The 27,795-nt window shown below is 38.7% G+C and overlaps 1 protein-coding gene across 2 annotated transcripts in view; it reads right to left on the bottom strand.

Annotated features, from left to right (window-relative positions):
- Window positions 1-27,589, bottom strand: part of LONP2 (lon peptidase 2, peroxisomal) — a 95,811-nt gene extending 68,222 nt beyond the window's left edge. Inside the window, exons 1-7 of one of the 2 annotated variants that reach the window (XM_067718747.1) lie at window positions 27,254-27,589; window positions 19,709-19,943; window positions 16,381-16,512; window positions 14,604-14,726; window positions 11,827-11,990; window positions 8,834-8,928; window positions 3,767-4,025 (exon numbers count right to left, since the gene is read on the bottom strand). In XM_067718747.1, coding sequence (XP_067574848.1) covers window positions 3,767-4,025; window positions 8,834-8,928; window positions 11,827-11,990; window positions 14,604-14,726; window positions 16,381-16,512; window positions 19,709-19,943; window positions 27,254-27,486 — 1,241 coding nt within the window. In that variant the 5' untranslated portion in view covers window positions 27,487-27,589. The remainder of the gene's footprint in view (window positions 1-3,766; window positions 4,026-8,833; window positions 8,929-11,826; window positions 11,991-14,603; window positions 14,727-16,380; window positions 16,513-19,708; window positions 19,944-27,253) is intronic. The other variant, XM_067718748.1, reaches the window with a different exon arrangement.
- Between the last annotated feature and the right edge of the window lie 206 nt (window positions 27,590-27,795).

Raw genomic sequence — 27,795 nt, 5'->3', positions numbered from 1 at the left:
TTTCCCTAATAATGAAACAGCAAATTTATTTAAAACATCATTATTTCAGGTTACATATGAAAATTTATCAATGTGGAAAGAAAAGTTCATTTTTCTTCTCATCTTGTTTAAGAATTGAGCCAAGAATTCCTTACAATGATAGAACTTTATCATCTGAACAAACAGCTGGTCAGTGACTTCCAGTTACTCTCAACAATAACTTGAGAAATATCGCAACAGTAGTATATTTCACTGAGGAACAGCTAATGAAAAAAGATCCTTATAGAAACATGATTTCAAAAAACTTCATCCTAAAAGAAGTCACTTTATACTTAATGTCTATGAACTGATTTAAATTATTTAAATATAATATTTAAATATAAAAATGTAAGTCATAAAAACTGATAGATGGGAAGAGAGATTCTATGGCTTATAAAAGTAGACAGAAAAATCCCAATGGAGATAATGAGAAATGTTAAATTGAAAAAAATGCATTAGTTAATATGGAGCATAAACATGACTATTCTTCCTCTTATCCACTTAAAATAATATGAACCAAAACAATGGGCCAATATTTAGTCAGATCACTATATTTTCCCAGTTTAAGATTTAAATGTAAACCAAGTCTTTTTTTTTCTTCCCCATCTTTCACCTCATTATCGTTTTAACTCTAAAAGACATATCTTAGGTTGTTTTAAAAATAAATTCCTAACTTATTAGCACCTTACTCCACATAAACAGGTACTTCTACCAAAAGGCTGGAGCTCCATGCATGGGAAAATGGGGAAAGTGAGTGACAGAATCGAGAATAAGCAAGGAAGATAACAGAACGCAGCTCTGTTTTTCCTTGGCTATTTTAAGGCTGCAGAACAGTGGTGCCTACTCACAAGCTGGGGAAAAACAAAACTCTGCATGAACTCTACTTGTGGGCATGTGACCGGTACTTAAATGCCAAGACCTGGGTGTTCCCAAATGCCCACACACTCCACCCCGTGGCTGTGCTATAATCCTCTGCCGTTCTTTCCCCTCCTATCACCTCCTCCAACCCGCAACTCTGACACAAGCGCATACTCTGCTCTCAACCCCCTCCCCTTAACCACCACACCCCACGCTCCACCTGCTTCCAAACAGGTTTTCAAACAGAAATTTTCACCAGGCTTTGATAATTCAGTGGGTAGCTGGGTAATAAGTCCCCAGTAGCACAAGGGCAGATGGCTCTAGTGTTTAGTGAAACATCTGGTACAGGGATGGCTAGTGAGTACATGCTTACCAGCAAGGTGTATCAAAAATCAGGCTTAGTAGAATGAGTCATAGACAAACCCACAAACCTTTTATTTGGCAACAATCATAACCTCAATTCCCACCACACATTTCTTTTTTTTTTTTTTTTTTTTTTGCGGTACGCGGGTCCCTCACTGTTGTGGCCTCTCCCGTTGCAGACCACAGGCTCCGGACGCGCAGGCTCAGCGGCCATGGCTCACGGGCCTAGTTGCTCCGTGTCATGTGGGATCTTCCTGGACCGGGGCATGAACCCGTGTCCCCTGCATCGGCAGGCGGACTCTCAACCACTGCGCCACCAGGGAAGTCCCACACATTTCTAAAAAGCTTATATTTACACATATTTTAGGAAAATACACAAGCTCCTTTCACAAAAGACTCATAAAGAAAATAAATTCTCATTTTCTTTAGGTTCAATCCTCTTAACAATAGTCACACACAGGAAAGGATACTCACTTGAAAAAAGAGAACAAATTTTAGGTCTATCAGTTTCAGTAAAGATTGAAAACAGAGATCTGTTTAAACCCAACAATGCTCATAAGAAGTGGTGGGGATTATGACATTACATACTGCCTACCAGCAGGCATCATAAAAAAACATTTTCCACAATTCTGCCACATAAATTAAATAATAATGCCCAAAACAGGATATTTTAGGTACAATTTAAGAATCAGATTGAATTTTATAAAAAGTCATATTGAAGCTTATAAATCTAAACTTGTCCTCCTGAGAATTGAGAATTAAAATAATAATGAAATCTAATTTTTATTGAATGCACAGGGTGTGCTGGGCACTAAGCACTCTCCAAGCCTTACTGAATAATCAATACCAATGTAGGAAGAAATAAGGACAAATACCTACATGTCATGTGCCCATGACATTAATTTCACATGACAGTAACTCCACAAACTCACTCTCTAAATTCCATCAAATATCACACAATACTGTGCCACAGATAATAAAAGGAAGAAATAAACTAAGACAACTCTGAGTGCAGGAATCAAGTCTCTTGCATGCAGAACACCTCCCTAAAGCTCTGTAGCATAAATCAGAAGATTTAGGTCCTAGATCTAGCTTCTCCAGGATGGGCCCACGATGCCAATTTCTTTACAAAAGCAAACTACAGCCTCTAGTGGCACATGTGAGAATAAGAAAGTCTAGGCAACAAAAACATGATTTGAAATTGCCAGAAAAACTGACCCAAATCAATTCCCTGACCTAATTTGCAGTCCTCATTGCTTATTTACTAAAATCTTGGAATGCTTTTTCTTCAATGCGTAAGAATTGTAAATAAGCAAATAAAAGAGAATAAAAAGAACCATTTTTCATGAAAAAGTTTCTGAAATAGTTTCCCATCCCTGCCTAAGGATTCCATGAATAAGGCAAATGGAAAATAAGATGTTATAAAAGCATCGTATTCTTTTCTTTTCCCCACAATCCAAGTTTAATCCATATTCACCAAACTGTAAATATGCATTTAAATTACCCTTGGCCACTGGCAGTTGTTCACTGCTTGCACTGGCCTGCCTGCCAAAGCCCCCACTTATAACCTGCAATGCTTTTACAACTTTAAGATTGAGTTTATGATCTTGAGGTTAGAAGTTTTATCTTCAGTTTAATTACTTTCTACTCAAAGTTACATGCCTTCTTTCAAAAAAATTGTTTTAACTGAGATATAATTGACATATTACATTATATTAGTCTCAGGTATACAACATCATATTCTTTTAATCAGTTCATAATTTCTACATTTTTAAATGTTCTACATTTTTAAATGTTCCTTAACACATAAGCTATAGGTATGTTTTCTCACAACTTGCAACTATGAAACAGAGGTTCATGCTTTCCCAAAGCATCTTCCGATATGAGCCACCGAGAACAAAACAACGAACATAACATGCAAATCTCATTCTAATAATGTCAGATTAATCAGAGACACAGTTCTTACAGTTTAATGTATTTTTATAGAAAGGGTATCAAAAATGCAAAGCCTTTATTATCTTTTCTCCTTATTATTCATACTCACACTGCAACCCAGCCTCCTTGAAAGAAAGTTTAAAATGCAAACATAATAAATTTGTTATCAAAGATTTCTTACCTCCTCCTACTTGCCTGCTATTGCACTTATTCCTTAAACTCTAAAAGTTATGGGTCATTATTTATGAAATGCTATTGGGCCAAAATAAATATAAAAATATAATATTTAATTATAACTAATTTATAATTGCATTCAAATGAGATTCCAGGAAAGCTGAGGCACAGACGCCACCCCACCCCCACATCCACCGTCACACAGACATCAAGGTTAGTTTGGGTATACCCTGACGGTAGAGGCTTTAGACTAGCAGGTAAGTACCATAAATGTCCTTTCCATTCAAGGTAACACAAAGAGGCCTTTAAGAAAAAGATATACATTATGCCTTGGCTTTTGGTGGTGCTGGGGAGGGGGGGGTGGCTCTAGACAAATGAAAAGGAAGGAAATCAGAGATTAAACCGAGAAGTATTCTACCTATGTCCTCGAATGTCAGATTGATCACACACGCCTCCAAGTGCGATCCTGTGGAACTCTCGGCCCAGAGTCTTGGCCACTGATCTTCCCACGCTTGTTTTACCAACGCCAGGAGGGCCGACAAAGCACAGAATGGGGCCCTTCAGGTTGTTTTTCAGCTGTCTGACAGCCAAGTATTCCAGCACTCTTTTCTTCAATTTTTCCATGGCATAATGGTCATTATCCAGAAGAATCCGAGCTGCTCGAATGTCCAGACGGTCTGTCAAGCAACCCAACAGAAACAATCTGAGCATGTGGAATTTTTCAATGGGAGAACTCCTTTCCAGGCTGGTAAGAGTCAAAATAGTTTTTTGAAAAAAGATGTGACAAGAACAGGCTTGGTTTCTTCTAAATGAGTCTTCAGGGAGACCCGGACTTGGTTTTCTTGCTTAAAAAGATTTAGTACTTACAGAAATAGTAGACACTACATAATTAAAAACTCAAGGAGTTAATACTCATTTCATTTGGAATGATTTTCTAGATACACATTTCTATGGAGACATAATTTCTACATATTCTATTTGTGCTGGCATTTGTTCTTTTTTTTTAAGTGTTTTTTTCTTATTACAATTAGTTATATATGCTCATTCCAGAAAACCCTATGACACTAATAAAAGGAGAAGGAAATAGTCACCCATAATTTCATTTCTCCCCTAGAGAACATCACTACCTTCACTTCAGTACGTATTATTCCAGATTCTGTGTGTGAGGGGGTGAGTGTGTGTGTGTATGCGTGCACACACGCTTACATACCTATTTTTCAAACTAAGATTATATGGGTCTTCAAGTTTTGTAAAATGTTTTTTCACTTATTACAGACATCTTTCAGTGTCAAATGTATTGTTCAGTAACAGTTTAGTGGGTACATATTATTCCATTACTTAATTATCCACACTCATTTAACTAATTCCCTATTGCTGAGCATTTAGGTTATCCACAAATCTTTACAGTTATAAAGCATGCTTCACTGTGCATCCCTGTAACTAAATCTCCACATATATCTGTAATTATTTCCTTCAGCTAATCTTCTAAAACAGAAGGGCTGGGTCAAAAAGAAAATTAAGTCAAAAAAAAATTAAGACATAAAGAACTGCCTAAGTTCTATCCATTAAAGTCTCACCAGAAATGTATGAATTAGGCCCTGTTTCTAGAGCCAAGCTTTCATTAGGTTTACTGATGTGCTTCAGGCTCTGAAATAATCACAGATTAAACACTAGGTCATGGAAGCCAAAAGGAATTCATCAGCTGGGTGGCAGCTAGAGGATAATCCACAGCCACAATACTGACAGTGAAGAAGAAAATGGAAGAGAGAAAAACACACACAAGTCCACTCTTTCAATCAGTTATTTGGAACCCGTTATATATTTTTCCTACAAGAAAAAAAAAAAATGCCTTAAATGGTAGTTTGGTTCCCAAGCTAGTCTACAAAAACCCAGGTAAGCTGTAATGTATGTAATTTAATTATAGTACTATTCATTTTAGTCACAGTCCTGGCTGAGTGATTTGGAAAGGGAAGAATAAAATTTCTTTCCCTTTCCTGGCTTCAGAAGCCAACCAATGAATATATGAATAAATGAAATGTGGAAAGTTTCCTGTTTCATGATGCTAACCCTAACACTAAAACCTACCATAGTAAACAAACAAACAAACAAACACACTTCAGACCAATTCCATTTTGCACAGCTCTAAATATTAAAATGCTTGTAAATCAAATCTATTCAAAGAGTAATCTACTAAGTCCCAGTGGGATTTATTTTAGTTATGCAAAGATGGTTCAATATTCAGTTATCAACATATTTATTATATCATCATGTCCAAGGAGAAACACCTTCCATCAAAATGTCATTTTGTACCTAAAAAGGCACTTGTTGTACGCAACATCCATTCCTAATTAACATTTAGTAAACTAAGAATAGACTTCTATGTACTTTAGGAAAAAATGAAAATAGTGAAGGAATTTCTTCTAATATGCCACGTAAAGACAATTTTAAAAGTTCTTTCAAACTTTTAAGGAAAGATAATTTCCATGTTACGTACTGTTGTATATCTTTTCTATACAGGATGTATCTTTTCTGAATATTATTTTTAATGATTCAGAATGTGTGTTTCCTATTATGAATAATACCTGTGATTAAACATAAAAAATTTAAAACTTACATGAACATATATTTTTCTATTTACAATTAGAAGATTGAAATGGCATCTACTGGCTCCCTCCATTCAAGATGGAAAATCAAACTTATTTCCTCCAACTCGTTCCTCTCTGCTTTCCTTTCTGCTTTTGATAATCTCTACTTAGGTAAGCTTCCCTTTACAAGAATTATGAAAGACATTTTCACAGTTTTATGATCTTACTCATAACTATTTAGACCTAAGTCTATATAGTACTGGTTTAGAAGCTCAACATGACTACTTCTGTACCACAATTTACCTATCTTCAGTTCTCCACTGAAATGATGAACAATGAGAAGTGTTTTCGTGATGGGTACATGAGTGCTATGTGTCTCTAATGCTGACCACATCCAGCAGAAACTCTCTGAGCTGTAAAGGAAAAAAAAAAAAAGCTTTGCCTTGTTTTCATATTTTCTTGGCTATTTCAGTGAAGAATGGGAGCTAGCACTCTGCATTCAAATAAACATTTTGCCCTCAACTCTCCACAATTACATTGTATGAACCTGACAAAAATTCCTAGCTACTAATTAATTTCACTTTACAAATAGGACAAGTGGGAAGGGGAGGAAGCCAAGAGCAATTTACTAGGCTACTAATAGTAAATAATAAAACCTGCAATTTTAATATTCTCAGGCCATTATACTATATACACCCTGCATTTCTCTTAAGTCATCAGTTAAAATAAATCCTGAAGCACAGAAAAACATTACCAAAAGAACACCAAAATTTCAAAACAAGACCCCTGGTGTTACCAAGTTACCTAGATGTGCTGCTTCACATTGTGCGCTAGCCCTACTGTCAACAGAGAAAATAACAGGGTTTGGAAATTACCACCACTCCATCAATGACACAAAAAAATACCTATCAAACACACACCAAAATGGAAGATGTTTCATTTCACACAGATGAAATGAAATCAGAGCAGTTAAACACGTAAAGTTTACTTTTTTTTTTTTTTTCTTTGCTGTAGTAGGCCTCTCACTGTTGTGGCCCTCTCCCGTTGTGGAGCACAGGCTCCGGACGCGCAGGCTCAGCGGCCATGGCTCACGGGCCCAGCCGCTCCGCGGCATGTGGGATCTTCCCGGAACGGGGCACAAACCCGTGTCCCCTGCATCGGCAGGCGGACTCTCAACCACTGCGCCACCAGGGAAGCCCAAACATGTAAAGTTTAAATGTAACTTTCTTTCCCAGGTCTAAACTAACAGGGAGCAGGACCCTCTCCAAATCTCACAGAATAGGACCACTTCACTTAAAAGTAGGCAATGGAGTGTGAGGAGTTAACTGAAGCGATCTGAACCAAAATGTATTTCCTAACAGCCCAGCTAGATCCAGACAGACATCAGAACTCAAACTGACCAAGTGACAACTAGGGGCTAATTCAATGGGAATGCATGCTCCCCTGCATTTATCTTACTACGGCATTTCTAGAAAATTTTGAATTAAGAATGAAACTAAGAAATTCAGCTTCAGTTTTTCTGGTAAAACAACGTCAACTAGAGGGCAATATTCTGTCATGAATGTAAACATGAAATAAATTAAGAAATAAATTTACCGACATAGTCCACAGCAGCTGTATATACAGTTGCCAAAAAACTACATGTCCAACAACAGGTAAATGGATAAATCAACTACTGATATATGCAGTAACATGGATGAGCTTTAAAATAATTATGCTGAGTGACGGAACCAATAAAAGGGGGGGCACATACTATATCATTCCATTTATATATAAAATTTTAGCCACACACATTAATGTGTTAAGTGAGCCTATCAAAAAAAACCTAATTAATATAGGGTTGTTTTAACCTTAACACTGCCCCAGCATAGTTAACACAAATATGCTTCATTCTGGGCCCTCTTTGAGACAAAAATAATTTTTTTGAATGCTCAATACCAGACAGCATGGTCCTCTGTAGATTAACCGAAAAGTATTTTTTTTTTAGAAAAGTATTTTTTAATATTAAAAATTCAACATCCTGAAATCTAGTATGTATATCATACCTCATGTGGGGCATAAACGTGCATTTTAGGGCTAATGCTTCAAAATTTCTAGCATTGTTTTAAATGTAAGAGTTTTATTAGCCAGGATAATATATCTGTTCAATTTTCAAAAGTCAACCATACAGCTATACTTATGCCAAAAGTAGTTCAGGCAATCAACCCCCTGCTGAACTCAACAAACCTTGTATGTAAACTTGACAAAAGAGTGTCCAATAACAGACATAAATTCAAATAAAATGATTCTGAAGATTCTGAAAGACGATTGAGTATATTCTTACCCCAAGAGAAAATACATAACAAATACATAAGAAAACTGGTATAAAATGCTCCTGATAGGTAGAAAAATTCTACTGAAGGATAGAGAGATGAAAAGAATTTAAACTCTTTAAATAAGTTCTAGTGGGAGAAAAACAAACTTCCAAATGGTAAAACTGTTCCACTGTTATCCTGCCTTTATATGTAATTATTTCCTTTAGAAAACATAAAAGATGTACTGTCTCTAGTACTGAGTTGGCACTTACTGCCAACTACCTCAAAACTGTTTTGTTTTCCTATGTTCCTGACAAAGAGCACATAAATATAAAAGTTTATTGTCTGACTATTGGTATTGAGAAACACATTTTTCACCAATTACAGAAAATCTTACTTTCTCCAAAATTAGGCGAAAGGTACTTCCATGAAGCACCTTCTTTTCCTTTTCATCCTAAAACCTACATGACACAAGTTTGGTCTCTAAATAGTTTACATCATGAACTACTATAACAGGAAGTCTATGGGGAGTATTTCAACAGAATTTGCTTGAGCTTCCTGAGTGACAATCGGACCGCAAAAAAAGGTGTTACTTTGTTTGCTCACCAGTTGTACTTTTGTTCCAGGGAAGTTCCACCATAAGTTCTAAATAATTTCTAGTCAGAGCATATTCTGGCATCGACTGAGGCATTTTTTTGAGCCTGTGTGGAAAGAATACATAGCAAATCTGTTCAAGAACATAGAAAAATTCTGTAAAACAGAAAACCCAAGTATATCTCCCTTTCATGGCCAGATATATCATGCATTTTTGGCTAAACAAATCTGAAAAAAGTTTTAAAAATCTAGTTAATAAAATGATTATTTTGTTTTAAACAGATACTTGCAAACTGGTGGGGAACACTATATGTGATTCTATCCTTGAAATATGGCCTTATCAGTATCAGTATCTCACAGGGAGGGTCTAAGTCACACTTACCCATGATTTACTTAAGTGCCTAATCATGCATAATACAATAATTACATATTGTTTTGTATCAGAGATGAAGTCAGCTCACCAGATATTTAATAAAAAAATGCAACTTCCAAAATATATGCAGTGCGTAATAAGGTGTTCTGCACACAACAGATGTTCCGCATTTATTAACTAATATCAGAGTCGATATAAAATATGCCTCAACAACATTTATATTCTTAACTGTGAACCTCAGAAGTCAAACCTTCAGTTACCGAGCAATCAGTTAGGTTGATTACAATTCACTCATAAAAGAAAATGCAATATAGTTACAACGTTACAAGTATGGAAAGGAAAAATGGGTTTTCTATTTAACCCTGAGATTATCCAGAAAATGTAATCAATCCATGTACCCTATCCTGTCATCAAGGTTCCCCTGTACTTTATCTTGTACAAAGAGGAAGTGACAGTCCCTACCCTCTAGAGTTTATAATCTAAGGAAGAAAATAGTAACTGAATAAACATTATTTCTAAGCAAAATATGGTCTTTGTTTTTGGCTGCATTGGGCCTTCATTGCTGCGCGTGGGCTTTCTCTAGTTGTGGTGAGCCGGGGCTACTCTTTGTTATGGTGCGGTGTGTGCGCTTCTCACTGTGGTGGCTTCTCTTGTTGCGGAGCACAGGCTCTAGGCGCACGGGCTTCAGCAGTTGTGGCTCGCAGGCTCTAGAGCACAGGCTCAGTAGTTGTGGCGCACGGGCTTAGTTGCTCCGCGGCATGTGGCATCTTCCCAGACCAGGGCTCGGACCTGTGTCCCCTGCATTGGCAGGCGTATTCTTAACCACTGCGCCACCAGGGAAGCCCAAAATATGGTCTTAAGACTGTGAAAAGGAATACTACCTAACACCATACACAAAAATATACTCCAAATGGATTAAAGACTTAAATGTAAGACCAGACACTATAAAACTCTTACAGGAAAACAGGAAAAACACTCTTCGACATAAACCACAGCAAGATCTTTTTTGACTCACCTCCTAGAGTAACAGAAATAAAAACAGAAATAAACAAATGGGACATAAACTTAAAAGCTTTTGCACAGCAAAGGAAACCATAAACAAGACAAAAAGACAACCCTCAGAATGGGAGAAAATATTTCCAAATGAAACAGACAAAGGATTAATCTCCAAAATCTACAAACAGCTCATGGAGCTCAATATCAAAAAAACAAACAATCCAGTTAAAAAATGGGCAGAAGACCTAAATAGACATTTTACCAAAGAAGACACAGATGGCCAAGAGGCACATGAAAAGATGCTCAACATCACTAATTATTAGAGAAATGCAAATCAAAACTACAATGAGGTGTCACCTCACACCAGCCAGAATGGCCATCATCAAAAAATCTAGAAACAATAAATGCTGGAAAGGGTGTGGTGAAAAGGGAACCCTTCTGCACTGTTGGTGGGAGTGTAAACTGATACAACCACTATGGAAAACAGTATGGAGGTTCCTTAAAAAACTAAAAATAGAACTACCATATGACCCAGCAATCCCACTACTGGGCATATACCCTGAGAAAACCATAACTCAAAAAGACACATGTACCACAATATTCACTGCAGCACTATCTACAGTAGCTAGGACATGGAACCAACCTAAATGTCCATCGACAGATGAATGGATAAAGAAGATGTGGCACATATATACAATGGAATATTACTCAGCCATAAAATGAAACAATAAAATTGAGTTATTTGTACTGAGGTGGATGGACCTAGTGTCTATCATACGGAGTGAAGTAAGTGAGAAAGAGAAAAACAAATACCTTATGCTAACGCATATATATGAAATCTAAAAAAATGGTACTGATGAGCCTAGTTGCAGGGCAGGAATAAAGAGGTAGACATAGAGAATGGACCTGAGGACACAGGGTGGGAGAGGGAACCTGGGGTGAAGTGAGAGTAGCATCGACATATATACACTACCGAACGTAAAATAGTTGGCTGGTGGGAAGCAGCATCACAGCACAGGGAGATCAGCTCGGTGCTTTGTGATGACCTAGAGGGGTGGGATAGGGAGGATGGGAGGGGGGCTCAAGAGGGAGGGGATGGGGGGACTTGTGTATGCATATGGCTGATTCACTTTGTTGTACAACAGAAACTAACACAGTATTGTGAAGCAATTATACTCCAATAAAGATTTATTTAAAAAAAAGACTATGAAAAGGCAGTTGCAATAGTGGTCATGTTTGATAGCATACAGTAGGTGGAAGAGTTGTATCATTTATACTCAGCATTTGAGGAAAAGACTAGTGAAAGTGGTGTTAATTCAGGAGTATTAAGAACATTTTGAGAATCAGATTCTGGTGGAAGAATGAAGAGGAAAAAGCACTCCACAGATCACAGCTATAACCTGAGAATTAGGAAAGCCATAAAGATAAGAAATATAACAGTTGACAACGGAAAGGTAAGATGAATAGAGTGGTCCACGACTATACTAAACTTAAGAAAAGGAGAAAGATCAAAGAATATGAAACAAATGACTCAGCTTTGTAATGCAAATTGGCAGATTCATTTCCATGAGCAACAATTTTTAACGTTAATAAGCAAAATGAAAATACTAGTGAACGAACAGCTTCTACAATTTACCTTTTTATCTCTTTGACGCAGACTTTGTGGGCCTGGTCTGGCATACTGGATGTTCGTATTTTTTTCTCTAGCATGACAATGTCATCATTGTCTTCATCCTCATCCTCATCTTCTAAAGTACCTGGGATGTGTGTAATCCTCCTGATAGGGCGTATTGCTATAACCTAAAGCATAAAGTAGAGAAGTAAAACCACATGTCAAAATAAATTGGAAACGAAGTATCCAGCTAGACATATACATTTTTATGGCTAGAGTCTAAATCTTTAGGAACTAAAGTTCAGAAAAAGTAGGACGCACATGCACATATGGAGGGAGCAGGATTTAAAAAGCAGACCAAGATAAGGTGGACATGATTCTTCCATATATGCTAACACTACCAGCATGAGACAAAAAAAAAAAAAAAGCAAGGAACTGGCTACTAGAAATAATTAAAACATCTAAGAATTGTCTTTTCTTGAGCTACTACTGCAGCCACTATTTCTTGATAAACTTATGACCACTTAACCATTTGGCAACTGAATAAATTCCATTTTGCCCCCTACACTACAAAGTTTCTCTCTAACATCTTTAATCTTTCCACCATTGCTTCTATTGTTTGTCGTCAACAGACAGAAAAGTCCTCCTCCTTTCAAAATATTTTATCTTACCTCCGTTCCCTTCCAGTTATACATTATTTAATTCCCTTGTGATATTCTGCTTTTCCAACAAGAGGCTTTAACCACCACTTCCCCCTTCCTACCAATTACTTAGTAATTTGTACTTTGTACTTTGGTTTTTGTCTCCATTGTGCTGAAATCGTTCTTTGAAATCCAACAACATTCTCCTTTGCCAAGTCAAATGGTCTTATTTAAGTTCTCTTTCTCCATGACTCTCTATCATATTTTAAAACTACCTGCTCTTTTGAAATTCTCAACTCATTAATATCATGAATCAACTCTAGCCATTACTGGAGCAAAATGGTGTACTGGTATTGAATTTACACTTGATCTTAGCCAAAAGGCCAAGAAGCAATGGTATTGAATTTAAATGTCTCGGAATTTATTTTTTAACCTATGAAATTACCTATTTAATACATTCAAATATATAAAGTTAAAAACATAAAACAGTAAAAAAAAAAGTTATTTTATAAAAACAGAAATATTAAATACATACTTTTATTCTCGCATTAAGTCATTAGCAAACAAAATTAATAAAATATTTTAAAGTATGAAAAGCTAAAAATAAAATATTTAAGTGAGATTTTATAAAAGCACATCAATTATTTCATTGCTGAGACAAAAGTACTGCTTCATGCAATTTTTCCCCAGCCGCTAAAAGAGAACTTTGAACTCTTCGGGGAATAGGCAAGGAGACAGTTTTAGGCAAACTCCAAAAATTGTCCTCTGATTCCTACATTTTCAAGTAACAGTTGCTTGTTTGATAATTTTCTGGAGCAACTTTCTTTTTAAGCAATGGTAATATTAGTTGCTAGCAAGCTGTAAGTTTTCTGTCTCCCAATGCAGAGTGTACACTGGCTTGTCCTTTTGCACAAAATAAATAACTGAGTTGATCTGATCTCAAGCAGATTTCTGGTGTTTGCTTTCAATGGCATGGTATTCTAGAACACCAACCACCAGATGAGCTACTCCCATCTCTCTCATTCTCAGCCTACTTTCCTGCTCCTTCTTTAGTCCCACCAGGGAGGAATCCTTCCCGTCTGCTCTTCTGTCTCCACAATGTCTTCTCTTCAATGGAGGAACGCTTCTGTGCTGATGACCATCAAATCTGTAACATTATTCTCAACCTTCCACTGAATCTCCAACAGCCTTCTGGTTCTCCAACAGCTTTCTTAGAACCATCATCACTCTTGTCCACATCAAATATGTTTTCCTGATCCTAACTCTGCCCACACATAACAACAGTAAAACCAACAGCTCAAAGTAGTCTTCAGACAGATCGCATCTTCCATACAAATACACAAATCAATAGAGAAGTGAAGGATTATTTGATAATGGTGTTAGGTCAAATAAAAAGGGAAAAAATATAACTGCTATCGTTACCTTATTAACAGGGCAAAATAAAATACATATAGGTTAAAAAGTTAAATACTTTTTAAAAATCAACAAAAGGAAAACTAAAAGGAAAGTGGATATTATCAAATCCCAAGAGGATAGAGGACTCTAAGCTTAGAAGAAGGGAAAAGACTAACAGTTTATATATGAAAATTGAAACTTTTATAAGTTAAAACAAAAAACTTTTATAAGTTAAAAAAAAAAAGTCAGCCAAAAAACTTTAAAAAGTAAAAACAATTAAATTTTTAAGAAAGCCAAATTATGGCACAACACACTGACACAGTCCTTTTAGGAAACAATTCTGTGGTATGTTCTTAATACTGTATACAATGAAAAAAAGTCATACTCAAAAGACACTCATCGTGGTTATTTGCCAATTTTTAAAATACTGAAAACATCACACAATGTTTGGCAGAAAGAAAAATGGCTTAGTAAACTATCCCTTTCAATGATTACCAAAACAAAAACAAAAAATGAGAAAATGTCTACATGCTTAAAAGGAAAAAAAAAAGATCCAGACAAGGAGAAGTAGCAGGGGGAAACAAACTAAAATTCAAAATTGTATCAGTAACTTGAGTGTAAGAGACAATGAACTTGTTTCTTCTTGTTCCTTTCTTTATTTATTCCCCCATGTTTTTTCTTCAAAAAAAAAAAAAAAAACCCTGAATCTCACATCACACAAAAACAACTAGGAACCTGAAGAAATGGATTAAAAGAAGCATTTACCCGCTTATCATCATCTTGCTTGTGTTTTCTGGTTTTCTGAAGTAATTTCAGGCCTTCGATTTGTCTGACAAGCAGTGGTATGGTCATCTTGAACCGTTCCTCCAGACTCACAGCATCTAAAATCTGAGGAAATGTATAGCATCTCTCTCTCAGAAACACATGCTCCAAAAACAAGGCAGTCAAGACTCATGACTTAAATTGAGTAGAAAAGACAATTCTATCAATATTCACAGCTACACTATGGTTAACACAACCAAATTATCAGCAAGGTAATCTGACACAAATATCAGAATCCTAAAAAAAACAAGAATAGGGCTTCCCTGGTGGCACAGTGCTTGAGAGTCCACCTGCCAATGCAGGGGAAACAGGTTCGTGCCCTGGTCCGGGAAGACCCCACATGCTGCGGAGCGGCTGGGCCCGTGAGCCATGGCCGCTGAGCCTGCGCGTCCGGAGCCTGTGCTCCTCAACGGGAGAGGCCACAGCAGTGAGAGGCCCGCGTACCGCAAAAAAAAAAAAAAAACACAAGAATAAAAATACCTTGAGTTTCCATTTAAAGATGAAGCCTTATGTATTGTTCCAAGAGCAAGAACAAAACACATTTTATGTCAACTCTTTCTGGGAATTATTCTCTTAAAGCCCAGTCTACATATTAGGTCTATACAAACTTTAGGTTCAAAATATTAAATTTTTACATACACAAGAGACTAGGAGCACTTTTAACCAACCTCCACTAACAATTTGTCTGAGTGACTAATACTCTCTGGTCCTTCAGTAAAATACCCTTGCTAAGCCTACAGCCAGGTCACTCTCTAGAGCTCCTGCCTTCTCTGCTCCTACCAGCTGAACCGAATTCTTGTATTTAAACCCAGCCTGTCTGCATTAGTTGCACTTGCTAGTATAATTGTTAGACTGAAGTATTAAATAAACTGGGGATTTATTTAATAAATAAGGAGGGTTGTTTCAATGAAAACTAACTTTAATGTTCTACGAAGATTCAATAAAGCAGACTGCTTAAAAGTACTACAAAAATAAATGTGCAAGAAAACTTTTATAGTTTGCAGGAAAGACATTCAAATCTAAGAGTCCGCACTTGGATTATTTTTCAAGTATCTTAGAAACTCATTTCACTTTAAATAAAAAAACCTGAAAATCACAAAAAATCATAAATATCGCATCATAGGGGTGGTTAACGTAAGAAACCTGAAGAATTCTAAAAAAGCAGGCCTATACACAAGGGAAAGGTCACAGCTCCACACTTTTAAAAGTAGTGAGACATGGGCTTCCCTGGTGGCATAGTGGTTGAGAGTCCGCCTGCCGATGCAGGGGACACGGGTTCGTGCCCCAGTCCGGGAGGATCCCACATGCCGCGGAGCGGCTAGGCCCGTGAGCCATGGCCGCTGAGCCTGCGCGTCTGGAGCCTGTACTCCGCAACGGGAGAGGCCGCAACAGTGAGAGGCCCGCGTACCGTAAAAAAAAAAAAAGTAGTGAGACAAAGCATATTTACATATTTAAGTTAAATTAAATATTTAGCTTTTTTATTATTCTAGCTTTAACTTTTTCCACAAATTGACAGACTACCAGTACTGATAATGCAAATACAAGAACTGCCTAAGTATACAAAAATGTAAAGCAATCACTGTAAAAGTCAACTTAAGCCTCGTAAAAGCATCTTAACTACTTGAGTCTCCAGTATCTTACCTGAAAGTCAAAACTTACTATCTAGATCTCAATAGGAAGTGACAAAGCAACGTGGCATTCCAGAGTGGAACACTGTTACCTGGAGCTTCTCTTTGTTGCTTGTTCGGATAATTGATGTCAGAATGTCTGGTAAAGCTTCCCTCGGAAGACTATCTAAAAGACGTCTCAATTTAGCAACTGCGGGGACAGACATATCCAACATTTCAACCAACTACAAGGGAAAAAAAAGTCTTTTTAATGAAATATGGCATTATTTGTGAATTAAAAAAATCAAATTGTCATAGAGGTTTAATGTTTTGGCCTCAGGGAAAGTCTTTGTTTCTGAAAAATCACTGATTATTAGAGTTCAGGCATTTTTACAGGACTCAGAGGAAAAGAGAAGTACTTTTAAAATGTCAATCAGAATGAAAAGCAAAAATGGTTCAGAAAGTGGATAAGGGCTTCCCTGATGGCGCAGTGGTTAAGAGTCCGCCTGCCAATGCCGGGGACACGGGTTCGTGCCCCGGTCCGGAAAGATCCCACATGCCGCGGAACGGCTGGGCCCGTGAGCCATGGCCGCTGAACCTGTGCGTCCAGAGCCTGTGCTCCGCAACGGGAGAGGCCACAACAGTGAGAGGCCCGCATACCGCAAAAAAAAAAAAAAAAAAGTGGATAATACTAATGTTTATAAAAGGCTTTGTAAATTTGTGATTTTATTTTACTTTGGAAAAAAATTAAAATTTATAGAAAAATTGCAATAGTACAAGAAACTCCTTCCCCTAATATCCTTCCCCTAAATTCACCAATTGTTAACATTTTGTTACATCTGCTTTCTCTCTCCCCAACTCTATACACACACACACACACACACACACACACACACTATTACTGCTGAATGTTTTACAGTAAATCACAGACATCATGACCCTTGTTCTTAAGAACCAAGGCATTCTCTTACACAATCAGTGTAATTGGCAAATTCTGGAAATTTACCATGGTTGATGCTATTATATTAACCAATCGGTAGCTGAAATACTGTTTTTCAGAAGAACACTGGATTAACTAGAATCTGAGCACTGACTGAATGATTTTTTAAAAAACAACTTCCAGGGTATAGCCTGGAGTTAAGACAGATTAAGCTCAAGGCAACCTTTCAGTAACTGTGATAGTCACTGGGGCTACTGACAAAGTTTCCCTTTCCTTTTCACCTCATGGTAGGGCTGCTCTATCTCACCTTTGAATACAGATGTACATGGCTATGGGTCCTGCCTTGAACCATGAAACATGAGGGGAAGTGACAGTTCCTTCTGGGCAGAAGCATCAAAAGCCACTGAGAGCTCTGCCACATTTCCTTTTCCTTCCTCAGCAATAACGGAAGCACGTTTTGAAATGAATCTCCAACCCACTGGGGTCCCGAGGTGACTCTAATTGCTAGATCACCACACTCGCTGGTTTGGGGCATGAAGTGTGAGTGAGAAATACACCTTTGTCACGCTATGTGACTGAGATTCTGGAGTACTTAACACAGCAAAACTAACTTAACACCACACTGACTAACACAGATGATGTACCAAATCCTCATACAGTCACTCTAATGAGATTTCATATGCCAGAAATAAGCAAACCTCTCTAAAAGCACTGTAACTTTGGAACCTATCTGTTACCTGCCTAGAGTCAAAAGAATTAAAGCATAATTATGATGACGCTGTCCAGGTGGGAGAAGTAGATAATAAAATTGGAAAACTCTTTCTCCTAAAGTCATTCTAAGAAAATAAAACAGTACTTCAAGTACTGTTAAAACAGTACTTCATTCTCCAAGTACTTATTGAGTACAAACTATCTGTCAGACACAATAAAGGGCTCAGTGTAACATGGTTAAAGCAGGGATGAATTCAAGTTTGGTAGGGAAAAGAGACCTACAAGACAAATTTCAATACAGCGTGATAAGCATTATATTAAAAGGGATGTTTAAGCGATTGTGGATACGCATGCAAAGGAGCACTAACAGCCTATAGGAGTTGGGAAAGCATAAGTCAAGTCTGAAAATTCAGAGGAGAAGCACTCTTAGCAGACAGAACAGAAGGTAAAATCACAGAGACATGAAATAACAAGATGTGAAGCTCTCTGACATACAGTGTGGCTAGAACTCTGGGTATAAATGGAAGTAACTAGAGTTGCGAAGGGCCTTAACGTTATACCAAGAAATGTGAACTTTACCCTAGAGCCGTTAAAGTCTTCTACTCAGGGGAGAGGCATACCCAAAGCTTCTTTAGAAAGGATTAATGAATAGGTGGGTGACAAAGAGAAGCAGCTAGAAGGAAACCGAAAGCTCCTGAAGAAGTCTACTGCTGAGGGCTGTAGAAGAAGATGTAGAGGGGATGGAAGAAAAGCATTAGCTGGAAACAATCCTGATGTCTAAGAAGAGAAATGATAAAATTATGATATCCCAACTCAATGGAATTCATAAAAGTACTTAATACGAAAGTTAGATATAGATAAGAAAACAAAACATAAGACTGAATAGGAACCAAGACAAGAAGACAAGCAAAAATAAAATTGGATGCATGATGGCAGTAAATAGTGGTGATGTTTCTCTCTAAAAATCCCTTTAATGTCATTACAGAATCTTTACATATTTAAATTTTTGTTGTTGATTGATAGTGGAGAGAAGTAAAGAACAAGAGAAAGAAGCTATAAAGCTATGCCCAACATAAGAACGGAGACTCAGGGAGGATTACTCAGGAAAAGGAAGACAAATTCTATTTTCCACTCTATTTTCTTCACTCCTGAACAGTACATTCACTTACTCTGGTTCTCAAACTGAAGTCTCTTTCAGCCCCCACAGCAGCTGTAGTGCCAAATTTTCTATTTTTCTATTGTTGTTCACCACACTAGCAATGTGTAGCTTCAAATGCCACATCAGGTACAAATACCATAGGCTATGAACACCTGCCTATGCACGCCTAATGTGTGCTTCCCTCCCAGAATTCTAGAGGATCAAGGTTTCAGCCATACTTGAAACCATGGGCTTAATCTTCCATACCACTCACAGTGTGATCCTGACTTCTGAACCAACATAACATATAATTTGATGCCTAGATAGTCTAGTGACAAATAGCTTCTGTACAGTATTTTAATGTTTAAGATTATTTAGGTTTAATAACTACCTGGTTTGGAGACACTGGAAATTATAAGGAAAACTCTAGAAATACTCTTTGGAAAAAGTTTAGGAAGGGTTGGCTAGTATGTCCTAGAATGATTTAGGTACAATCCCAGACAAAAGCAGTTTGAAATCAATGTACTATAATATACTGAGAAATCATTTAAACATATACTGCCCGAAAACTTCACCACTCAACAAATTCATCACATCTTAGGGCAACAAAGAAACCGAAGAGGGTTTTAAGGAAAAACTAAAAGCAACTCACTTGTACTGCATATTTGTAAAACTGTTCCGATAGTTCTCCTAGCTCCTCCCTAGTCTTACAGGTGTTGGGAAACTCCTCCAGCCAGTCCAGCTGTTCCACTTTGGCAACAGGATATGGCTTCTCTTTTACGACCTGTACGATCTGGAAGCGGCACAGGCCCGTAATCAGCAAAGTATAGTGGGGCTTGGGCCAGTTACTGCCCACAACCTGGACCGCCAGTGCAGCTGTCCCAATCCTGAAAAACACAGAACATCAGTATTACAAATGCTCAATATGGCAGAAGAGAAACTTACCTCAAGAATAAAGACGCAGACGTAGAGAATAGACTTGAGGACACAGGGAGGGGGAAGGGTAAGCTGGGATGAAGTGAGAGAGTGAAAACGACATATATACACTACCAAATGTAAAATAGATAGCTAGTGGGAAGCAGCGGCACAGCACAGGGAGATCAGCTCGGTGCTTTGTGACCACCTAGAGGGGTGGGATAGGGAGGGTGGGAGGGAGACACAAGAGGGAGGGGATATAGGGATATGTGTATACATATAGCTGATTCACTTTGTTGTACAGCAGAAACTAACACAACATTGTAAAGCAATTATACTTCAATAAAGATGTTAAAAAAAAAAAAGAAACCTCAAAAGGGTTGCCTTTTCTGAGAAATTCATTAAAAACCAAAGAACGTCCCAAGTGCAAATGAATTATTTCTCTATTTAACTTAGCATCCAGTACAAGTCCCTACCATCTGATACGGGGCCGTCTCATTCTAATTAGCCATTCAAAAATTAGGTAGAAATTCCTAAACATCTGGATTATTTAAGCATAGAAACATGAGTAAATGCAGCTGAGATTTATACAGGAATTAATTTTGCCCGCTGGGAATGAGGCAATCTTACACCAGAATATATATGAGCATTTTAGACAGATTTAAACAGCGTGATGTAAACCAATCTAAGAAATCTCCTTCTGATACCAGTTTTGCTACTAACACCAAGCCAGGTTTTTTACATAATCAATCTATAAAACTGCCATCAGATCTGGGAATTAACACGTATGTCCTTGAATTTTGAATTTCTCAATCTGGGGCTAAATATCAGAGGCCACACTTTCATGGACTGAGGAGAGTTAGTCACAGACCTACATCTCAGGAAGACGTCAACCTAGTTCTGTTTAAGTGGTAATCACCTCACCTAACACGAGCTGAAAATGTTATACTTTAAGTCTTAGCTCCATATCACGCAATTCTGACCAAGTCACATATAAACTAATTCACAGAAAGAAAGCTTCATCCAAACTAAGCTGAAGTGATACGAAACAGAAAGATCAATGTTCAGAGGACACTTCCAGATCCCAAACTACCATTATAGTTTCTCCCCTCAGGCACAGGAAAGCTTGTAATTTCAGAAAGAAACTAAAATCAAAGTGACCAGAGCTCTCAACACCCTGGGACCATGGTGACATTGGAATACTACACTTACCCGTCTCAAACATACTGATGGCACAGACAGTATGTGCATATTTTAGTGAGCTTGCTCACTTCTAGATGCAGTTAATTCTTGATTAGTTCCTCGTAAATGATTCATTCTGTAGATTGTCTGTACCTTCAGCTTCCCACCACCACTCAGTTTATTCTGAGCCATGCATATAATTTCCTGAACACCCTTCCAGGCATATCACGTGGATAAAACTCGATTTAAACAAGAACTTAAACCAAAAAATTAGGAAGATAATTTGGTGGAGAGAAAAAACATCATGTACTTTAAAAACCTGAAATGATCTGGCAATCATCTTATTGAGTTATTTGTGTCGTGGCTGCTTTTCTTCAGTCACTAATCAAACAGTAGGTTCTATCTCCCATTCCCTTAAAACCAACTCCGACTGCCTGAAAGAGTTAGCCATACCTAAATTGATTAGAGACCAACGAAGACTATAATTCACTGCAGATGACAACCACCAATGCTTACACAATGCAGGAACAGTTTACAGTTCTATATACAAGAAACATTAACAGACAAGAAACCAGGTTCCTGGTCTAAGGGGTTTACAAACCAGAAGCCAAGGAGAAACCAGAGAGAGATGAGACAAATCCAAACTTCCATATTAGGAAACAAATTTAATTATTTGGGGTATGTCACTGATTAAAGGTAAGACTAAAAGTGAGTTTTCTAACAAAGCAAATAAAATAGTTTTCCTAACTGTGAAAGGAAGATGTTCCAAACTGGAAAGAGATTAAGTTGGATTTATACTATGCTTTTCCTCCTAATAAAAAAAATATATATAGGGCTTCCCTGGTGGCGCAGTAGTTGAGAGTCCGCCTGCCGATGCAGGGGACACGGGTTCGTGCCCCGGTCCAGGAAGATCCCACATGCCGCAGAGCGGCTGGGCCCGTGAGCCATGGCTGCTGAGCCTGCACGTCCAGAGCCTGTGCTCTGCAACGGGAGAGGCCACAACAGTGAGAGGGCCGCGTACCGGAAAAAAAAAAAAAAAAATATATATATATATATATATATATATATATATACACACATATATATATAAAGGTTTTAAATATGTTAATTATTTCTTGCTTTAAATCACTTATAGTTGACAACATACCTAAAAAAATAAAAGGGTACATAAAAAGAATGTACCCTTTTTAAAGGAAAAAACAATGATGTGTGAAATAATTAGATGGCTAGAAACAAACTACCTAGTGAAAGACATTTGGGGTAAAAGCTCTGGAAAGAAAGACGACGTTTAATGTTATTTTAGACAAGTTGCATTGCATGTTGGGCTCTAGGTTTTACATATAAAAATAGGTAAACAAAATATTCAATTAATCTAATACTTTCCTTCTAACTATGATCCATATGATACAGAGGCTTTATATCAACTCAGTCATCTTTCAAAATATCCTAGTTCTTCTATTACTATGCACTTTATTAGGCATGACCAAAAGCAACAATTTGATTTTGCAACAGATCCGCATTTATTCGTACCCAAATGTGTAGTGCTTTTTCCATTTAGGTTGTAGCTCTGTAAATCTACACCTTAATTACTGTGGTATTTTACAGTTCAAAGAATTTCTGAAATTCCTGAGAACTACTCTCAGAGTTGTAAAATATTATTTTAACCCAAAGTCTGACAACAATGGATAAGATCTGTATAATTTGGAAACTGACTTAGATAATATAAGTTTTTGAGAACCATCAAACTACAGTGGTGGGAAAATCTAAAAGCAGCACTACTGCAAAAAGCAGTTTTCCAAGATGAGGATAGCTGTGGTCTATTTGCCAACCACTTGCTTTTTTCTCTTCTTTCGTTTTTTCTTTACTTTAAAGCCCTCCATTTTTCTTGGAATCCTTAATCTTCCAAATCTTTTTTCCAAATAATGCTACTTCAGTTCTGCCCATATTAAAAGAAAGAATATGGGGTCTTCCCACTCCTTCCCCCAACCTCCATTTGTGAAATCTACACTTAAAACTACCTATGTGGGCAATGGTAAAACCATTAACATACAGGGTTATTGCACTGCAGTTTACAAAAGGCTTTCATAGGTATTATTTCATTACACACCACCGTTCACCTCTGTGAGGAAGGTAGCACTTTATTAAAAATGAGTAATTCAGATTCAAAAAGGGTAAACAGGTTAGTTATCCATGATTACACGGATATTAAATAGCAATAGGGGAGCTGAATTAGGTTTTATGACAAATTATACTCTTTTCCCACCACAATGGACAATATGATTTGTACTTATAAGAAGTATAAAAATAAACACTATTAACATAGCTTCTAAATAGCTGAGATACTGCAAGGCACAGCTATTATTTAATATCTAATGTTTACATCTTAACAACACTTAAGGAAGAGAAGTATTTCCACCAAAGCTCTGGAAGCAAAAGTTACACACTTCTGGGAAAGGACCACTGAAACATCTTTTTGGTTTTGACTTGGTGTCACCCAATTTATCTTCCTGAATATCTGATGATTTTGAGCAAAATGTATCATCATTGTTAATAAAGATTTAGAAACAAGGAAAGAGTCTATTAGGATAGTCCCAAATTCTACCAGAGATGAGGCTTCTGTGACTACAGGGTTTTTGATTTTCACTCCTTTCTTGAAAGTTCATTTCTGAATTTAAGAAACGCAACTTCCAGACAGACCTTCCTTAAAAAGAGTAAATGCAGGGCTTCCCTGGTGGCGCAGTGGTTGAGAGTCCGCCTGCCGATGCAGGGGACACGGGTTCCTGCCCGGTCCGGGAAGATCCCACATGCCGCGGAGTGGCTGGGCCCGGGAGCCATGGCCGCTGAGCCTGCGCGTCCTCCACAACGGGAGAGGCCACAACAGTGAGAGACCCACATACCACCAAAAAAAAAAAAAAAGAGTAAATGCAGACTTAGGAACATCTAAGTAGAGCTATTCATTACATACTTGCTAATATAAAAGACTAAATTTTAAAATCTTAGTGTTATCAGATTTCTTGAATGCTGAAGAGTGCTAATAGATACAAATAACAGTAACACATGGAGAGAGGCTTGGCAAATTATGAAACTGTGTATCTGCTCTATATAAATCATTCATTTTTTGTCAGACAAATGCCAATGAAACTAATTTGGGGTCCTAGAGATGAAGTACACAGAAAATGAAGAGGGACTGAGCATTCAGCACTATGAGGAAATGAAGGCAGGTGCCCTGAAGAATGGAAGGCTGGGAGAAGACTGCAGGGCAATCTTGAAATGCATGAAAGGACAGTGCATAAGGAATGCTAATTATCCATTTGCACTAAGAAAACAATGGGTCACTGAGGAGCCACTAAAAAGACAGTTCAGTGAAGCAGGGTGGTCTGAGGTGGCATGGGAACCAAATTCTAGACTGTGGGGATATTATCCAAAGCTCTTCCTGTGTTAGGCGACATGCCTGCACACTGACGTGCAGATAGGGACTGTGCTGTTCAAAACGGTAAAGGAATTGGTTCAGGTAAGTCAACACCTGGCCCTGCCACTTTGTATGACAAGGAACCCAGGGGAACAAATTACTTCTGCTGCTCCCTGAAGACTGAGGCATTGTCACCTGGATGGTCTAAAGGAAACTAGGGACAGAAAGAGAGCCCTCACCGTCCCTCTGATGTCCTACTACCACCTGGAAAAGCAGGTAACTGGGAAAGGACAGATTTGCGTATCGCAACAGAAATAACATTATAGATAACGCAGTACTTGTACTATTAAAGCTCTTTTAGGGACTTCCCTGGTGGTCCAGTGGTTAAGACTCCCCGCTTCCACTGCAAGGGGGTGTGGGCCAAAATAAAATAAAATGGTTACTTTAAAAAAAGCTCTTTTAACTTTTTAAAGTAAGAGCATTTAAAGGTGATATTAGAGAAAAAAGACATTGGAACCTAATACTAAGGAATGCAATGCAAACTTTCTACAGACTTTTCAAGTAGCAAATAATATTTCTAGGATAACGAGATGGTCTGCTGGGTCCTCATAATGCTGAAGTTCTATGAAGAATTTTCTATGTATGTTTTCTAACTTAAATGATTAAATTTTAACACTGCTATTCATTTAAAACAAAGGCAGCAATATGAACAGCAAGGACCAGATTACCCATCATCTGATATTAGTGATTACTTCCAAGCAGAAGAATTTAGTTGTTTTGGAGGAATTTACATAAAAGAAATTAAAAACCCTCCAAAATCTTGCCAGAATCATACCAACAAATAGTCACTCAAACCTGAAACATGACTAATCTACTTTCGAAATTCACAGTGTACCCATGGGTAATCAGCAGAACTAAAACAAAACAGCTTATCTTGAGCACTCTTGCCTCAACAGGCAACTAAGTACCTGGGCACAGGAAGCAAAAAATTAGGGGAGAAATAAACAAAGGCTAAAGGAGTGGGGTCATATGTAGGGAAACCAAAATCCAACACAATTTGTCACAGTTTACTGAAACTCGAAAAGTACCCAATTCCACTCAAGCAAGAAGCAAAGTATATCAGATGGAAACCAAAATGTTTTCCATGCTTGAGAAAAGCGAGGCTTTTGCAATGTGGACCAACAATGGACTGCTATGGTTTTTTTGGTTTTGTTTTGTTCTGTAAGAGGAGGGGAGGAGAACCAAATCTCCTTTGAGAATTTTAACAAAGCTATGGACTCTCCTTTAAAAGGAGAGTGTATAATCACAAGATTTTGGACAAAAATAAGAGATTCCTAACTCTCCCCAAAACCACTGAGAGTCAGGCTACACCTTATTTTAAAAAAGGATAACTGTAGGTGAACGAGGGAGGAGCTCTAAGTTGAAAATACCTCAAGAAGAGTTAAGGAAAGGAGGCAGGGGCTTGGGAGGCTTGAAGATAATGGCATTTGTTGAGAGCATGCTGCGTACCAGTGCTGTCTGGTAGAAATATAACCTGAACCACATATGTAATTTTAGTAGCCACATTAGAAAATAAGACAAGTGAAATGCTAATATTTTACTTAATTCCAACATTTAATCTATATAAAATTTATCAACAACACATTTTTCATACTAAATTTTCAAAATCTAGTGTGTAGTGTACACTTATAGCACATTTAGGGTGACCAACCACCCTGGTTTGTCTGGAACTAAGGGTTTTCCTGGGATATAGGACTTTCAGGGCTGAAACCAGGACAGTCCCTGGCAAACCGGGACAACTGGTCACTCTAATACTACCATCTCAATTTGGACAAGCCACATTTCAAGTGCTCTGTAGCTAGTGGCTACAGTACTGGTCAGTGCAACCATTTATCCAGCCTGGCGCAAAACAGACCACACATGTGATTTCACTTCATCTTCATAACACACGTAAAAGACGGATGCTGCTAGTTTCCAAATTACAGCTGAAGAGAGAAATAAGCACAGGTTCAATCTGTCACCCAAAGTCACACAACTAGGGCCACGGTGTAGGGGAATCCAGTGGTAAGCTTGGGGCCTAAGAAACGTTACGATATGAGAAGACATGAGAAGATAGGAAAGTTCTAGAAAGGGAGAAAAGGGACAATGTGAACAAGGAAGGCCCTTTAGGAAGGAAAACAGAAGCAGTGAGGGGAAGAGAGAAGGCAGGGGGCGGGGGAGGCAGGGAGTGTGTTAGACAGGCACCCCCAAATTAATAAGGAAATGGTGCAATTTAGGATGGGACGGGAAAAGAGAAAACGTGAAGCAGCAAAGTATCTCCGTTAAGAGGACAAAAGAGGTGGGAAAGAAGTTAAAGAAGGAAGACAGGAGTGGGGGAAGGCAAGAGAGAAAGGAAAAGAAAGAGGGGGGCCTGGAAGGTTAAGAGCACCGGCCTAGGAGTCTGAAGACCCGGGGGGCGGGAAAGGAAATTCCCATCAGATGCTGAGCAGCTAATCGTGCAGCTTTCACGACTCCGTGAGTCATCTCATTTAACGGTCACGAGGCATTCCTCTGTCACCCCCGTCTGGCGCGTGAGTCGTCTGAAGAGGCGGAACACCGCCGCGGGGCCCCCCGAGCCCCACGCCCCGAGGCCGGGCCGGGTCTCGGGAGGAGGCCGCGCCGCCGCCGCTGCCGCTGAGCCGCCCAGCCTACCTGTGCAGCGGCGGCAGGTCCTGCGCGTCGCTGGCTGGGTCGGGAGTGTTGGGGATGACGCCCAGGATGGTGCTCTGCAGCGACGTGCCCTTGAGCAGGCGGCTCCGCACCAGCTGCAGATTGCGGGCCGAGTCCACGCTGGTGCGCATGGTGGAGCCCGGCAGCAGCACGCCCTCGTGCGTGAGCAGAAGCGGGAGGCGGCTGGGGATCTGGATGGGGCTCAGGGATGACATGGCGACGGCCCTCCGCGCCGGGAGAGTCCCCGGGAGCCCGACAGCCGGCTTCGCGCGGCCTACAAGGCAACTACCAACCCTCACACCCCTGCGCGCCGCCGCTTCCGGCTCCGCGCTCCCGCCGGCCCCCGGGCTCGGCCGCCGCCCCGCGCCGTACACACGCGAAGAGATGCGCACTCCACCCGCCGGGGCGACCCCTGCCTCCCGGCCCCGCTACTCCGCTTTCTGCAGAGGCTCCCACAGAGCAGAGCTGTATGCCCAAGGATGATCCCATGTAAATTGTGTCCACTTGAAATGTTTGCACCTTTC

This window comes from Pseudorca crassidens, chromosome 20 (genome assembly GCF_039906515.1).
Source record: "Pseudorca crassidens isolate mPseCra1 chromosome 20, mPseCra1.hap1, whole genome shotgun sequence".
In the NCBI taxonomy this organism is placed as follows: domain Eukaryota; kingdom Metazoa; phylum Chordata; class Mammalia; order Artiodactyla; family Delphinidae; genus Pseudorca; species Pseudorca crassidens.
This window is presented reverse-complemented; position numbering and strand designations above follow the sequence as displayed.